The sequence below is a fragment of the Rhineura floridana genome, chromosome 17, assembly GCF_030035675.1.
Source record: "Rhineura floridana isolate rRhiFlo1 chromosome 17, rRhiFlo1.hap2, whole genome shotgun sequence".
Lineage (NCBI taxonomy): Eukaryota > Metazoa > Chordata > Lepidosauria > Squamata > Rhineuridae > Rhineura > Rhineura floridana.
The window spans coordinates 20702195-20720300 of record NC_084496.1 but is presented as its reverse complement, the minus strand read 5'-3'; the positions used below and the strand labels follow the sequence as shown (position 1 = coordinate 20720300).

The following is an 18106-nucleotide window of genomic DNA, read 5'->3' as shown; positions in this document are numbered from 1 at the left end:
GCCCTCCTCCCCTTTTCGATTTCTCAACTTCCTTTGTCAATCAACGGGGCCGGGGGAGGGACGGCGCAAGCCAACCCGCCTTTTCTTTTCCTTACCGCCTCCCGCTTGTAAGGGAAGGCGACGACGACCAACGAGAAGCGGAGAAAGGGGCGGAACATAAACCGAGGCTACCAATAGAATCGTACACATCGGGCCTCCTTGCGGTTCATGGGCGAAGCTTTTATTATTTTTCCCCTCCCCTTTCCCTGGTCTCTCTCTCTCTCCCCCAGCTCCTTTCCCAAATGGTTTGTCCCACTTCGGGCCCGGCAGGGCTTAGATTTGAGTTTCTCAATTTCGCCGCTCTCTCGAGGAGAGGACCATTATACATTGCTGAAGGGGGGAGAGCGAGACAGAAAGAGTGATTTAAAGGGACAAGAACCCCGGCAAGCTTTTGCGGCTGACTGACTTGAGGAGGAACCGAAGGCGAAGAACACACCCCTCCTACCCAAACGCCCCACAGCGGCACCCGTGTGCCTTTTTTTCTCCCCCTCCTCAGCCGCCGCCAGGGCTTCCCCCTCTCTCGTATCCTCCTCCCTCCTCCCTTGAGGCCTCCATGAGGTAGCGCGCGGCGGCGGCAAGAAGCGAAGATTCTCCCCAGCCAGCCAGCCTCTCGCTCTCTCTTTCCCCTCATCTTTGTGGCGCTCTGCTTCCTCAGTGGCGTCGTCGGCGTCGGCGCTTTGTTCGGAGCAGCCGGGGGCGGGGCGGGGTTGAGGCGAAAGAGGCGGCGGCGGCAGCAGAGGCGGCGAGGGGGAGGAGGGAGAGGAGCGAACGAAGGAACAGAAGAGAAGAGTAAAGAGGGAGGAAGAAGAAGGAGAAGCCGAGGAGGAAGAACCACCGATCTCCTCCCCCTCCTCTTTTACCTCACCTCACACCGCCCTCTCCCCTCCCCCTCAACACACCACCACTGCGGTCGGCGGCGGCGGAGGCCGCGCAGCCCTGAGGGGGGTGGCGGCCCGCAGTCGCCCCCCTCAGCTAGAGCGAGCAAAGAGAGCGAGCAAGCGGCTGGCTGAGAAGACCCTTCCCCGGTGGGGGCGGCGGGGAGGGGTTCCTCCTTCCCTCTCCTTCCTCCCCTCCCACGTCCCTCCTCCCCTCCCACGTTCCTCCTCCCCTCCCACGTTCCTCCTCCCTTTCTACCCCCCCGCACCCCAAAATTCCCGCCCGTCCCGTCCCCCCCTCCTTGCCTTCGCTCCCACCCAGCGCTATCCTCAGCCCAGCAGCAGCTCGGGATTTGGGATTTCCACCCGTCCCCTCCCCCTGCCGCCGCTTCTGCTTCTTTCTTTTCCTCCTTGCTCCGAAGTCTAGAAGAAGCCGTGCCGGCGGGGCGGGCGGATTGATGTGGGGGGGTCTGACATGAGTCCGCCGGCCGCCGGGTGCTGCCATGTGACCGGCTTCAAGGTGGAGAACTGGAAGCAGAACCTGAGGGTGATCTACCAGTGCTTCGTGTGGAGCGGGTCGGCCGAGACCAGGAAGCGTAAGGTAATAATAAAATGAAATGATGATGCGCTAATAACAATAATACACGCCATCAAAGGCAAGGTAGGCTCGGGACGGACCGATCCAAGCAGACCCTCTGACACCCTCACTTTTTTAATGCTTTTTTTTAACCCCCCCTTTCGTTTCCTTTAATCCTTGCTTGCAGTACTTCCCCGCTGGAGGGCGGGATTCGATTCCTCTTCCCCTCGCCCGCCCCCCCGTTCCAAAATATGCATGTAGAGCTGCCCCTTGGGATCAAGGAACTAGACTCCCTGCCATCGCTGCCTAAAATCTCCGTTCTGCCTCCCATAGTCTGCTTCTGTTGGGCGGTAGAGAGGAGGATAAAGGTTTGATGGGCTTCCAGTCTCCGTAGTTTAAGAGTTGGGATGGGTGGCGGTGGCGGCGGCGGCAGCAGCCTCCTAGTGCTGCTGCTGTGGGTGTTGGAGGGAGTGAGGGTTTCCCGGAATCAGACAACTGCAGAGCACGCGTGGGAGGAGGAGGGGCGGGAGGCAGGGAGAATCGAGAGCTCTCAGGGCAAAATAGTGTGTCCAGCCTGCTTTTCTGCGCTTTTATTTCTTTTGGGGTGGGGAAGGCATTGTTGGTGTATTCTCGGCGGACTGCACCCACCCCACATCAAGGGCTGTGTTTGTCATGGAAATAGCTGTGTTTTTTTAAAAAAAAACAAGGAAAACCGAAAAAGGGGGAAGTAGCTTTCTGTAATCCTTGCCCCCAGCTGGTGGCTCTACAGAGCAGAGTTACTGAGGATGATTTGAAGGTGTGTGGGTGTAGGCTGCAGAAGGGAAGAGGAAGGGGTGGGATGGGCGTGGAGAGGCGGTTTGGGCAAGTTGTTGGGGGAGAGGCTGCGACTGGACCTGTCGTTTCTATGCAGGTAGAGAAAGTAAACCATTGAGGTGTGTGGAATGGTTTTTGTTTTGTTTTAATTATATGGGACATCCTCTGAGTGTGTTGGAGTAAAGGGGTGTGTGTGAGAAAAGATTTATACAGAAACGGAGTGGATGTTTCAATGATATTTAATATCATACTAAAGGAGCACTGTGAGGAAAAAGTAGCTCTCTGTTGCTTTTGTGATAATTCAGATCTGTCAACATCTGTCCCCCATTTTTGCCTCCATTTTTCCTCCTCACTAGTATCCAACAGATAGCTTTCAGAATGGGCCTTACTTGCAGTACTTCAGGAACAGGTTGAAGAAAGCAAGGCTTGTAAACTGAGAAGACAAAATCAATACATCAATAGCACAAAAAAAGTAAAGTTGGATTTTTTAAAAATGCCAGATACCAAGCCAGTGTGAAACTTCTAGTTGCCAAGTCAGAATAAACAACCGATTCTGATGTGTTAGAGTTAAAAAAATTCTATGGACGGAATATAGGTATTTATGTTGGTGACTTGTGTGAGAATGACTTATATCTGATGATTTTGTGTAGTATTATATGGAAGACTTAGTCTGGGAACATAAGATGGTTGCTGTTGCCCATCTGATAAGTGTCAGTGAGGCAGGCATTTCTCTTGGTTTAATGATGCAAGAAATATCTGGTTATTCTTAAATGAAAGTATTTACAGCTACCATGAGTTTATGTTTCTTACCTGGTGGTTACATAGTCAGCTGGTTGCGAATTGTGGATCTTGGCAGTCTGACCTACTTAGGCCCTAAGCTTGATCTACATATGCAGCAGAATGGGATGGTAGAGTGGACTGTATGACGTGACTGCAGGTGTGGAGTAGTATTTTTGACTCCCTCCCAGTTCTTTCCTACAGATAGAAAGCTATCATCCTAGGAGGAAATTTAATAGTCCACACCTCATTTTGATGTGTGCTAGTTAATAATTTTCTTCATTTGTAACCCTAGGCCCTAAAACCAAATTTTTGCTCTTAGAATTTGAAATAAGGTTGCCTGTGTTGATGGCACCCATAATTCAGCATGTGTGATGGAGGGATAAAATACATATTTGATGAAGATGTAGCATTTTCTGCTCAGATAGCCTGATGTTTGTCCTGTTTTCTTGAAAGATATTGCTGTTGGAGTCAGCAGATGTTTATTTTGGAGGTTGTTCTTTGTCAGAAACATCTCTACTACTTTATCCTACTTGGTATGGAAAAAGAAAAAGAAAAAATAGCATAAATGGGTGTTGAGACTGTGCTGAACTCAGGCACTGAAGATTCAGTGGCAAGGGAGGAAATATACAATAGCCAACATCTGGCCTGTTTATCCAGCAGTACTATGAAGGATTGATGTTACAACATTCAGTAATTAAAAACAGTCTTTGTCAAAGGAACACAGTCTTTCAAAATTGTCTTTTACACTGTGGACTAGCCAATGAATAACTGAGAGATTGTGTCATTTGATTTTTAGATATCTAACCTCTGTTTTATTTCTTTCCAGATATCAATATAAACTGCAGGGGGCAGAAAGTGTCAGTTTTTGCTTCCTTACTTGACTGCCAACATTGCTTATTGCCTTACACTGTGAAAGGCTTTTTCAGTGCTGTGTTGCTACTTTTCATTCTTCTGTGTGTCTCCCCCACCCTTTAACGCACCTCTCTGGTCTTAAATTCTTAACTTACTGCTTTTTTAATATAGAGAATGAAAGCTGTTTTCTACATCCGTTTTCATTAATGAAAGTACTACTGCAAGGCATTAATAAAATTTGATATGTCATAAAAACTGCAACATGTGTAGAATGTATAACAATCTTTTGGGCATGTCAGAGTTGGGTATCTTGAGAATCTGGAAACACTTCAAATCTCAATCATTTATTTAATTTGTTTTGTGCCAGTAAAATTTAATCAGAAATTAACAAGAATTACAAAGTGGGCATTTAGTGTATACAAAATAGTAAGAATGATTGCCACCCTGAACTAAAAGCATGGCACCACTAGTTAGTGGTTTGTATGCTATATGGCCTATGGTTAGTATTGGAAAATCTGAGAGGTTTGCTAGAAGCTAAGGAGAAGAGAAAAACAATCCTAGCCCTCTTTTAACAACCATTTCCCAGATCTGTTGTGGCACTGCATCATCTTAGCTGTATGCAGAATCTTGATTGTTATTGACCATAGTATTGTACAGTTCAGCTGTACATTATAAAAATTATTTTGATCGGTTGTGGATGTTTGTTGGAGACAAGAGTAGTAGTTCTGTTGCAGAGGCTTATTTATTTATTTTATTTGTATCCCACCTTTCCTCCCAGCAGAAGCCCAGAGCGGCAAACAAAGCACTAAAACACTCTAAAACATCATAAAAACAGATCTTAAAATACAGCATTAAAAACATTTTAAAAAACAACCTTAAAAAGGGGTTAAAGCATTATTAAAAAGCATATTAAACAATTCTGACACAGATGCAGACTGGGATAGGTCTCAACTTAAAAGGCGTGTCGAAATAGGAAAGTCTTCAAAAGGCGCCGAAAAGATAGCAGAGATGGCTCCTGCCTAATATTCAAAGGGAGGGAATTCCACAGGGTAGGTGCCGCCACACTAAAGGTCCATTTCCTATATTGTGCAGAATGAGCCTCCTGATAAGATAGTATCTGCAGGAGGCCCTCACCTGCAGAGCGCAGTGATCGACTGGGCATATAAAGGGTAAGATGGTCTTTCAGGTATCCTGGTCCCGAGCTGTATAGGGCTTTGTACACCAAAACTAGAACCTTGAACTTGGCCTGGTAGCAAATGGGCAGCCAGTGCAGTTCTTTCAGCAGTGGGGTGACATGTTGGCAATACCCTGTTCCAGTGAGCAGTCTCGCCACTGCATTTTGCACCAGGTGCAGCTTCCGAACCAACCTCAAGGGCAGCCCCACATAGAGTGCATTACAGGTTCTGTTGGAGGCTTGCATAAACCAGAATAAATCATGGCTGAAGCTGGTATTTACTACAGGGAGAGGTTCATAGCTAAAATGTACAAAAACATGACACATACTAAGTTTCTTGGCAGCTTGGTGTTTTTAACTTAATGGTAGTAAAACAAAGTTTCATATTAAATTATGTTGAAGTGAACCTGAAACAGTTGGAAATGGTTTACATGAACTTTGTACAAGATTTATTTTTTAATTACTGTAAATCCAAGAATAGATTCTGCAGGTGTAAAAACTTCTGGCACTTCTTGACTGTGAAGTTCAGTTCTACTTGGCTCAGTTGAATAGAGACTCAAGTCAGTATGTTGAAGTGACCAAAAGTGGCAGAGTGCTGACCACAATTGTGGACTATTCTGAAAAGCCTATTAAAAATTACAGTAAGCCTTATGGCTTTCAACAGAACAGATCCAGTTAAGTACACCTAGGATTGTAGGTGTGCAGCTTGATTTTATGATTATTTTTCTTAGAAGTCAGTCCCACTGCATTTGGTGAGCCCCAGTGACTTTTTTGGGAGCAAAACTAAGGCATGGATCTGATCAGTACCTCAATAGGAACATTGCTGGCAGCCCTGACTGAAATCTAAAGGAAGAGTGAAAAGAATTGTTTATGGTTCAGCACAAAATATAAATAAAATAATAAAAAAGGAGCAGAAGTGTGCATAGGATTGCAGCCTTGGTGACTACATAGTACATAGTACTGTATGGATTGGCCATTTTAGAAAATAAACATAAGAAGAATTGAATGTCTTTTTAAACATAGCATGAATTATTCTTGCATGACCATTCATTTTGTTCTGGCTCTGTTCTCATAGGTTCTTGTATTTTAAATAAAATAAAACAAATTGTTTGTATTGTAACTTTCATCTATTATTTTGCATCCTAACCTATAAGGTTTTTTTTAGTCTAGGTGCTATACTGAGCAGAGGTTTACATTGAGCTCATCATAGGGTTGTCTGGATAAGTATCAGGAGATATAATATATTTAGAACTGAGTGAGATGTATGCCTATCCCAGTTATCTACAGTCTGTGGAGTGTTCAGTCTACATTGGATTTTACCTGTCCTCAAGTGTTTTTTTGACCAGCTAACACGTTTGTAATATGTGTACTGTTTTTTTCTGAATTTTGTTATGGTAATAGCTTCTCTGTTGGTCCCAAAGAAAAGCAGGACACTGCTGTATTGTGATTCTTGCATAGTATGATCACCACTCTACTTTCCCAGAGGTTGCTTCTCTGAAGCTTTGTCAGTTGTGACTCATACAGTACTCATTAATTCCTTCTCCTAACTTACTGTTTTCTGCAATGCAAATAAAAAAAGTGGTTGTATTATGCATTGAGTGGGGCTGGGAGTTTTAATTGAGATAAAATGGGGATGTATCCGTTGGATTCAGGAATTGTTGGTCTTTAATGGGCCAAGTGTGAGAATCACTTATTGCCAAGTGAAGAGAAAGCAAAATAGCTGAAGGCTAGGCAAGAGCATTGTTTGAAGAGGAACAAGTATATTCATGTGTACTGTGTACATACTGGAGCTGTAGGGGAGTATTCTTGGGCAGGAATAGGTGAAGAGAACAAGACATTTATGACACAGACATTGTTACGATAGGTTCTGCACAGGGGACAAAAATAGGCAAACCCTAATCTGAACAGCTAAAACAAATATGACATGATGGAAGCCATCCACCTGTCTCACTTGGCCTTACTAACCAACTTCTGAAAATATCAAAATGAAGCAAATAGCAGTATTTAGTAATTCTGATCAAAACACAAATCAAACACTGAATATGGCAGATCTCCTTAAGATGTCCATTTTAAGTACACAGTTTTACTGTTGCTGTATAGTTGTAGCTGGTTGGTGGTGTGTGTGTGTGAGTGAGTGAGGGTATTCTGTGCTTTTTAGCATCTCCATTCCTGTTCCTCACTGGAGTACAAGAAGTGGACCCATTTCCTCTCCTGTTCTCCTTGATGCCTGCCTTGAAGTGTGTGAGGCAACTGCATTATATATGCTTTGCTAGATCACCTATGTCTGTAGTTTTTTGTCTTAATACTAAATTTGGCTGTATTGTTCTGTTCAGCAATAAAATGGTTAAAATTTGACAAGATGAAGCCAAGAATGGGAAATCAACCAGTTCAGCTTTAAGTGCAGTAGGAATACACTTTTTTGGTTGAAGGGAATGTTTCATATTTCATCAAGTGATGGTAGGTATCTGGTGGCTTGTGAATTTACTAGGAAAATAGTGGAGCATGAGTTTAATAAGAAATGGGTAAGATATTCTGGATTTCCAAATTCTATCATTGGAAATTTCATTTACATCAATGAAGATTGTGATAATAAAATCCTTCTGAGGCTGAGGTTGCTTATCTTAACCCTCATGTCGACTGGTGGAGCAGTTTTCGGCCTTGAGCAGTTTTCATTGAGTAATTTACATACAAGCAGACATACAGGGATGTCCTCCTAGGACATTGCCACAAATTTTAATCTTTACAGTGTCCCCAAATTTCAGTTACCTCTTACCATTTTCCTTCTGGAAACAAAAAAACACTGGGGGCCAAAAATACTGGAGCAAAAAGACCTGGAGGCAGATTTCTGCCTTTTATTGTATAATTAACACATAAGTAGAGCTACATGGTTGTCCTCCTAAGTCACTGTCACAAACTCTCGTCCGTACAATGTCCCCAAATTTCAGCCAGTTACCATGTAGCATTTTCCTTCTGGAAACAAGAAAAACCTTTTGGAGTCTAAAAATAACCCAGAAATTGTGGTGTTTACTCAATATACATGGAGAAGGGGCCAATGTATACTGCTCAGAAAAATGTTACCTCCTCTGGATAAGGTTTTTTGTGTGTTTTTTTGGCTCAAGGTGCTTCAGTAGTTTCCAACACACTTGTGACCAACAAAAGGTCTCTGGGGACAAAGACCTCCATCCTTGCATTGGAAATCTCATTGGGGTCCAAATATATCCCAAAGTCAGCCAATGTAATTTTTTTGATGGGCTCTGCATGAGGGTTAAGGATTCTAAAGACATGTTCCTGAAGCATTGTGATATCAGAAGAGTGATATAAATAGAGTTGACTGGAGGCAAAGAAGGAATGAGCAAGTTGTTAATTTGTCAAATCTGCCTGTAGTTTGCATGTATGTTTCATTCTGAATGGGGGTGGGTTTTGGTACTTTCATGGCAGATGTCTCTGTCCTTGATAAGTACAATTCCTGTATATTCAGCAGTGAAGAGGAAGTAGTTCTGACTGTTTGTATTTCTGCAATGTAATGTACTGCCTTCAAGTCGATTGCGACTTATGGTGACCCTGTGAATAGGGTTTTCATGAGGCTGAGAGGCAGTGACTGGCCCAAGGTCACCCAGTGAGCTTCATGGCTATGTGGGGATTCGAACCCTGGTCTCCCAGGTCGTAGTCCAACACCTTAACCACTACGCCACACTGGCTGCTGATGAAAAAAGATAAGGCCAAAATGCCTGTTCATTGACTACCTATTATTTTGAATGTCTGTCAAATACCATTGTGGAAGTAGCAATCATGCATCATGCTCTTGTCTGATAGCAAATATATACATGAGGACTCCTTTCATCTAGGTAGACAGAAGCTTTATTAAGGAGCAAGGTCTATATTTTAAAAATCTCTTAACTTCTACTTTTCTCTCTGTGTTTATTTTAAACAAAATGTCTGACCAGAAGTTGTAAAGCTTTTTGGATCCATGGTTGCATTTGGGTTTTTAAAAGTACCTTGGACACTACCCTGCTTGGTTGTTTCTCTTCCACACACCAATGGAGTGAAAAGCACTCTCTGCTTTTCCATGGGATCTGAGTAAAAAGTCAGATCCAATAGAATTAAAATAGATCCTCCATGAATTTGCATGGTACTGAAAACACTTCTATAAATTGGAAGCTTACATTGTTCCACTACATAGAAAAAAAATCACAGATCTGGATAGATCTTCATGATTTTTTCATAAGATGACAACAGAACCACCACCAAATCACAGGGCACATATGTGGCCACAGAGGTGACTTATGATTTGATCGTGGTTTTGAGGTGATCCCTCGTAAATTTACAAGGATCCATAAGGATCTGTGTGTCAGATCCATGTTTTTCTGCATCATGGCAGTGCTGGAAGGCATCAGATCTGTGATTTTGAATGGAGGCAAAAGTGACCTGTGACTGGACTGGGGAGGCACTTGTGGAAAAACTATGGAGTTTCAAAAGAATTGGGTTTTTACTAGTTTTGACATGTGTAACATACCTTTTTTGTCACTTAATTATCTCTCTAACTCTCTTGTACTCCCTTTTCTTTTTGTCTCTCCTGTACACCCCACTTTTGCCCCCCTACCTTCCTACCAATTGTTCTGTCCCCCCCCCTTTCCCCTCGTAGCCTCTCAGTTGCTTCACTATCTGACCAGCTACTCAGGAGCTGATCTGAGCCTTGAAAAGCACATAAGAGCTGAAAGAGGAAGAGGAAAGAACATCAAAATTCCTCCTTCAGCTCAGGGCTGTGGAGTCGGTACGCCAAACCTTCGACTTCAACCCCTCTATTTTTCTATTGTCCGACTCTGACACCTTCATAAATGGCAAATGTATATTAACTAGTAATAACAAATTTACTATAGTAAAATGGTAGCACAAGGCATTTCATCACCACCACGTGAATCATCAGGCTAGATTGATAGAACATAAAATATATTTATTTGATTAAAATTTCTGAACAAGAAAACTTTCCTAAATTCCTATGAAAGTTTTTATTTTGAAGCTGGAGTCTGAGTTGGTACATTTCTACTGACTCCGACTCCACCCAAAATTGCTCCCAACTCCTGACTCCACAGCCCTGCTTCAGCTGTATGTGCTTTTCAGCGGTAGAGGTTGGCAGCTAACCACCGTTGCTACCTCATGTTGAAGAGGTAGTAATTGGGGAGGGGATTAGAGGCTTCATAGGCACTAGGGAAGTCCTCAAGGGTCCATTGTGTGCATGAGTGCTACATTGGCAACTCCATAGGAACATAGGAAAGTACCTTATGTTGAGTCAGACCATTGGTCAGTCTTGGTCAGTACTGTGTACACTGACTGGTAGTGACTCTCCAGGATTTCAGGCCAAATTGTCTCCATCCCTACCTGGAAGTTCCAGGGATTGAACCTGGGACTTTCTACATGAAAAGCAGATGCTCTGCCACTGAGCTATGGCCCTTCCTAAATTCCAAATTGTTTTTTTAAAAAAACTTTATTAAATAATACACATACAGGGTTTCACATAGAATCTGAGATTCAAAAGTCGGTTTAAAAAATCCATACAGGGGGATTATAAAAGAGAACTAGTTAACGATGGTACACAAAAGCAAGAAAGGATAATAAAACCAAATATAAATATAGACTACATTTTCAAAGCTATATCTTAGAAGATGATCAGATCAAAAAGATAGGTGGGTATTCTGAGGTCTACTAGTACAGCCAGGATGAGTAGGGTAAATCAAGAAGGGCCACCAAATGAATCAGACTTGATTCAGCATCTACTATGCTTGTTATTTTGAGTCATTTTTTTCTTGAAATGCGAGAGTCCAGACTTTATTCTTGGAATATTGTTGATACTGTTTTATTTGCATCACATTGCTTGACCAACTATTGATGACATAGCTTAAAAGTTAATTTCATTATTTCAACATTAACATACTTGTTTTTTTGTAGTCAACATAACTGTAAGAAAGAGAGCCTTATGCCGTTACTTCAGATATTTGACTGGTCATTGACCTGTTTTTGTTTTTTTTAATCAGTTGTAGCTGAGGCCCATCTGAGCAACTTTTTTCAGGATATGCTAGAAATATTCACAGAGATTAATAGATAATTGGTGTGTATCATTTGACTTCATTTAAATACTATATTGAATTATACCTTAGAACTCAACTACAGTTGGCAAAAAAAGTTTTACTTGTTCTTAAATGTAATCATATTTATCTTCTGAAAAAAAATGTGGCTTCATAAATAATCATATTTATCTCCTGAAAAAAAATTGTAGCTTCATAAATCATTTGGGAAAAAGCATTAATGTTTCTGGATCTCTGTTGTTATCTTTTAAACCATGAGGGATAGAAACTATAAGTTCTTAAGAGCTTAACAGTTTTCGTCACTGTCATAACTAGTTTGAGGACTATATATTGTCCACCCTTAGTCTTGGTTGTCTACTTAAAAAAAATCACTACCATCTTGGTGCAGGTATCATAAGCTTAATGTTTAACATATAAATGTTGTTTAGACATCTAGTCACGTTAAATGCTGCATGTTGTAAAGTACCTGATTTCTTCCAGCTATTACTTACTGAAGTGGCTAGTCCTGACAGGACTAGAGCCAAAGCAATTATATGTGGGTTCACAGAAGTACAAACTTGCCTCTTAAAATTTCAGAGGGCATGCCCCTCCAGGCACAAAAAAACAGATAGTCCATTGATGATTGAGTATGCTCAGTAGCCATGTTGCATGTCAGTTGGAAATGCAGAGAAATCAGAATATCAGGTTATTTCCCATATCAGTGATCACCTTACATGTTCTGTGGCCGCAGCTAGGGGTTAAAGGTGCCAGCCATGCTCCTCCCTTCCAGGGTACTCCATTTCTGTCTCACAGATACTCAAAATATTTCTTTTCTTTCTTTTGTATAATCTCATTTGCCTTCACGTCCACTTCTGTATGCTGGTGGCATCAGACATCCTAAGTGGTTACATTCTAGAATCTTTTAGAATCACATTTTCGTCTATGAACCATTAACCAGGCCTTTTACTTGCAGTGGGAGTACTGCGATTGCAATAAAAGTTATCCTATCCTGTATTAGGGATACTCCTTGGTCCCCTTTCTTAATTTCCCCCCTTTTCCATATATCCATGTGGGATCCAGCCCAAATTTTCTTATAATCCCATCATGGGTATTCACTCCTGTGAATTTAAGACTGAAGTCTTTAAATGTATGCTGAGGAATGTGGCAAAGATATATTGACAGACAGATGCTGCAATCTTTCAGTAGAGTTCGGGATTAATTTGTCTTTCTTTTATTCTTCATTTACTTGGAAGAGACAAGGCCACCAAAATTAATTTGCTGAAGGATAAATTATGTAAGTAAATAGATAAGAGTTATAGATACATATTTTAATTCCTAGCTTTTATTTTCTTAAATAGGTAGATATACTGTCATTACATTTTTATTGTTTTTTAAAAGGAAAGGACGCTTTTTGAATTTAGTCTGATGGGAATATTTCTGGTTTATTTTCTCCAGCATTTATTTTAGGCTTTTCTTTATATTTAATATTGTTATTTGAGCAATTAAAGAGAAATGAGAATTTTGATGATACTGAAGTGGAAGGATTAGATCTGTAAAGGTGTGGCTTGAAATACACTTTTTACCTTGTTTGTTGTCACCTCTGTTTGGCATGCTTTAGGGCTAAGAAATATATTTTTGGTTTTGGAAAGGGGAAAAAGAGTAGGAACCAGCAGGGGCTGTGTTTTTGTTGTTCCACCAATATTTCTGTTAGATTGTTTCACTTGTTACTTCAAATAGGGTTCACTTCTGGAGAATACTTTGCTCTACAGATGTGAGAATTTGGCAGTCAATTGTTATGAGCGGCCTGGAGAGGAACATTTAAAGTGCTAAGATGTTGTGTGCCATAATTAACCACTTTAGGGTCTAGAGTCATTGTACAGCTATTGCTGTGAATATTTCCTGGAGCCCGATTTCCTCCCAAGGTGTTTCACTGAAAAAAATAACAGAGCGAGTCTCACAGGAAACAAACTTGTGTTGGTATCTCAATATTTGGCAATACAGATTACTATAGCCGGCACTCTTCTAATTTGAGCCCTGATTAACTGTATCCTATTTAAATGTAAATGTGTGCTTTTAAGTATCAATATATAAAGGATAGCTTCCTCCTTCAGTGGCCTTAATATGTAAATGTACCGATCACATGATACCTCTGTGGGAGATTTGTCTGTCGGATCCAGGTGTGTTCATACATAGTTTATTGATGTGCTCCCCCCCCCGGTTCATATCTGCAGTTGAAAAATTGATTGTCCAAAAGAAGAAGCAGTAGTAGTATAGTGTGTATACACATATTACTTAGGTACAATTGCAAGGATGGAGGCAATAGTGGAAGTGGTCAGTAGTGAAGAGAGGCAAATAACTGATTAAAAGAGATTAAAAAATAAACAGGACCCAAAGAACCATTTAACTAGTTTCATGGTGTGTGTGTGTTTTTTTTTTTTTGCAAAGGGTGCTGGCTAGTGAGAGGTTAGAGTGAAGTATCTTGGAAGCTGAACAGATTAAAATGGTGGGTTAGAACATGGAGTTGCCAAACTTGCTCAGAGCTAAGAACAGTTATACAAATTATGACTGTTTTATATCCCAGAACTATATTCCCATTTCCAATCTGTAAAAAAAAAAAAAAAAAAGGCAAAATGACGGACACTTGTGGAAATGCACTTCTTTTTTTAAGGTTTGTGTCTGGGAGCATAGTTGTAGTGATCACAGTTAGGTGGGGCTGTATTCCTTGATATGAGGATTCTGAACATGAATGACTGATTCATAGGATAAGCTTAGCATTAGTAAGCTTCAGGATTAGTGAATGTGTAATAGAGCCCATACGTCTGCAGCACTTGTCCATAGCAATAAAAGGGGATAAGGGAATGGGAAGATACATAGAACAACCAGTCTGCATTGGTCCTGTGGCATTCAGGTCTACAGTTAAAATATTGAAGTTGTATGATTCATTAATTCAAATAGCATATTCATGTCTCGGTCTAGGCATTTTTTTTATCGGTTTCCATGTACAAGTAAATGTGCTCCAATTCATCAGAATTGCTTCTGGCAATTTGAAAGGTGACTTGAGTAATGCTTAGCAGCTCACTGGGCAATTTCCCTTTAGCTGTGTCCTGCACTAATCCTTAAATACCCAGTCCCTTTAAAGGGCAGACATTAGTCTGTAACCAAGTTTTGCTTTCTGAGTTCACATAGAGTATTTTGTTGATAAATGTGAACTTTATTAATCAGTATTTCCTTTCAGTTCTTCTCTCACTTTGTGGATATGTTGTTCTCTGGCTGCCTTGCCTGTGGTTTAATGGAATTCGAAATTATCATGGCTCTGTCTGTGATGTCTTGCTATAAGAACATCAGAAGAGCCTACTAGATCAGGCCAGTGGCCCATCTAGTCCAGCATCCTGTTCTCACAGTGGTCAGCCAGTTGCCCATGGGATACCCATAAGCAGGACCTGAGTGCAAACAGCACTGTCCCTTCCACTGGTTTCTAGCACCTGGTATTTGGAAGCATACTGCCTCCACCAGTGGAGGCAGAGCATAGCCATCATGGCTAGTAACCATGCCATCAGTGATGTCAGTTCAGCTTTGGGAAGCATTTCCAAGAAGTCACATGGATATGTGAAGATTTTGAGATGGGGCATCTTGAAGCTGTCAGTCTCAAGAGAAATTGGAATTTCTATTCAGGATATTTGGGTGTGACTGACTTCGAATTTTACTTCTGTCTACTGAAACTGTGAAGATATTGGCTGTTTTCTAACAATGGGTTTCCTTCAAATGTAGGTATTTTTAAGAACCTTATAAATATTTAAGTAAAAGTTGTGCACTTTTGTAGCCTTATAAACTTAACCTACTCAGAGCATCTTTCTGAGGCCCTGATTCATATCCCCCATCTGTCTGATCAGTTGATGTGTGATGACTGGCTACACAAAACAGGACATTCTCAGTGGTGACACCCAAATTGCTGGATTCCTTTTCAAGTGACAACCTGCTGTGTTCACCTTTTTTATGGTCAAGTCAGTGAGACAACTATTTGAGAGGGCATTTGGAATATTGGATAACTAATTATTCCTATGCCCTGCTATTTTGCTTCTTTACAATATTGTCACTTCTGTTGTTTAACTATGTTGTTAAATCATTTTCTGAATCATGATGGCTATGAAGAAGCAGTATAAATATTTTATATCAATACTTTTAAGTAGCATTCATTAGGGATATCCAAACAATTTTATCAAATATGCCTTTATTGTGGAAGCATATAAAGATGAGGTTTACCTCTTGAGCTAGGGTTCCAGTGGCTTTTTCCCATAATGAAGATTAACTAGATTAGTCTTCCCACACATCAGATAAAAAGGCAGCTACATTTTGTGTGTGTTTGACACGTTGCACACGAAGAAGGTTCTTCCTCTCTTGATTTGGTACACAAGAGAGCTATCCAGGGTGTTTGAAGTTAACCTGTTGGTTTAGCAGTCTGAAAGATGTTTTTGCATGTGTGTGTCCTTGTGAAGGTCTAGAAATGGAAGCCTGTGTTTCCTCTGTTTCTTATAGTATCCAGAGGGATTTGTAGCAATTTTAAGGCAACATGGCTTCTAATATGAACATAATTACAGTCATGTAAATATAAAGTAGCTTAAATGCAAGAATATAGGTTCTAGCATAAAAAGTTGAAAAATAAAGGCTACTGATATGTCTTTGTGGGGCTCATTGTCTCCCTAATTCATTCCTTGGTATTACAACATTTCTATTTCATCCCCAGTGTTTACCTAGTTGCTACTTAAAATATCTTCAGCAGAGGAGATTGCTAGGCAACCTGTTACATTGCCCAGTCAAAGCAGTTACTAATAATTTATATTAAATCTCCTTTTTGGTACACTCTCTGGTGCTACTGATAGTGGGATAAGCATTGTTCTTCATGGCAGCCTTTTAAATAATTGAAGATTACATTTCATATCTCCAGCTCCCATCTCGGGTTGCTTTCTTTTGTGGGTTGAACCTGCTTGGCTTCATCTACTTCATTTATTTGTCCAGTATTCTATAAACAGAGAGGCTCGGAGGGTGGTAACAAGAACTAGGGCCTTCTCTGTGGTGGCCCCCGAACTGTGGAACAGTCTTTCCAATGAGGTGCGCCTGGTGCCGACACTGCTGTCTTTTCGGCGCCAGGTTAAAACCTTCCTCTTTTCTAGGGCTTTTAATCTAACTTAATTTAGTTTTAAAGTGTGTTGTAATTGTTTTTAGATCTTTCATTCTCTGTACTTTGCTGTATGTTTTATTGGATTTTATTGTATATACTTGTATTGCTTTGTTGTTCACCGCCCAGAGAGCTATGCTAGTGGGGCGGTATAAAAATTTAATAAATAAATAAATATAAATAAATAAACTCTCTCTAATCAGAACCTTCCACTGTTTTTATTAAAATGATGCTCACATGCACCAAACCTATAGGAGAAGAATTTTGGTTTTCAGACTACCTCTTCCTTTTTGTTACAAGCTACAGTGTGTAAGTCTGGTCGCTGCAACAGTACTTTGCATCCATAATACCTGATATTGTTTGTGTGCTGGAGTACCATTATGAGAATTACTAGCTATCTAAATTGCTGGTTTACCATGCTGTCTCATAAATTTCCTCCCTAGTCTTGTGTAACTTTTTCCTCCATTTGTTTTGTTTTTTGCAAAATATTGAGACCTTAACATACAGTGTGCAAAACTACATAAAATGTGCTCTATGTTTATTGTGTAGAAGAGTAGAATGTAAAAAACTTAGCAACAATCTTTTAAATGTTTGTTTATAGAAATGTGCACGCTGGAAGCGTACAAGTAAGATGCAAATTGTGACTTGGCTTCTGTCCAGTCTCCCGTGTTGTGAAGGAGCATTATTGAAATGTACTTGCTTGTCTGGTGTGACAACTAGAAGTGGTCCATGGGGCTTGCCAGAGCATGTTGACTACCTCACAGTCATTCACATTTGTGTCACTGATACCCTTTTATCCCCAAACTGAGGAATAATCGCTAAAACTGGACCAGCTGTTTTTAACAGTATCTCCTTTCCATGTATTTTTCATGAACACTTGTTTCTGGAGTTGGATTTAAACACATCAAGAATAAATCCTGCCATACTAAACTAACCTCATTTTTTTATTGAGTAACCTCCCTGATAGATAGTGGGAATGCTGCGGTCATAATATATCTTGACTTCAGCAAAGCTTTTGACAAAGTGCCCCATGGTATTCTGATTAGCAAGCTAGCTAAATGTGGGCAACTATCAGGTGGATCCACAGTTGGCTACAGAATTGTACTCAAAAGAGTGCTTATCAATGTTTTTTCTTAAACTGGGGGCAGTGCTCTTTAACATTTTTATTAATGACTTGAATGAGGAGGCGCAGGGAATGTTTATCAGATTTGCAGATGATGCAGAATTAGGAGGGATAGCTAACACCCTGGAAGACAGAAACAAAATTCAAAGTGCTCTCGATGGGCTGGAGCATTGGGCTGAAAACAGAATGAAATAGGTGTGAAGTTCTAAATGTAGGGAAAAGAAACCAAATGCACAGTTATAATATAGGGGACACTTGACTGAGCAATACTACATGCAAGAAGGATCTTGGAATTGCTGTTGATTACAAGCTGAATATGAGTCAACAGTGTGATGTGGCTGCAAAAAAGACAGATGCTATTTTAGGCTGCATTAACAGAAGTATAGTTTCCAAATTGCATGAAGTACTAGTTCTCCTCTATTCAGCACTGGTTAGGTCTCATTTTGAGTACTTCATCCAGTTCTGGACACCGCACTTTACGTAGGATGCAGACAAACTGGTTCCGAGGAGAGTAACAAGGATGATCAGGGAACTGGAAACAAAGCCCTGTGAGGAGAGATTGAAAGTACTGGGCATGTTCAACCTTGAGAAGAGAAGACTGAGGGGAGATAAGATAGCACTCTTCAAGTATTTGAAAGGTT

At 40.9% G+C, this 18106-nt stretch overlaps 1 protein-coding gene across 4 annotated transcripts in view; it reads left to right on the top strand.

The window, feature by feature from the left end:
- The first annotated feature begins 250 nt into the window (after positions 1-250).
- USP22 (ubiquitin specific peptidase 22) overlaps positions 251-18106 on the top strand; it is a 150748-nt gene continuing 132892 nt past the window's right edge. Inside the window, exon 1 of one of the 4 annotated variants that reach the window (XM_061599742.1) lies at positions 251-1515. In XM_061599742.1, coding sequence (XP_061455726.1) covers positions 1390-1515 — 126 coding nt within the window. In that variant the 5' untranslated portion in view covers positions 251-1389. Of the gene's footprint in view, positions 1516-1780; positions 1860-2360; positions 2424-18106 lie in introns of those variants that run through there. The other 3 variants (XM_061599741.1, XM_061599743.1, XM_061599745.1) reach the window with 3 other exon arrangements.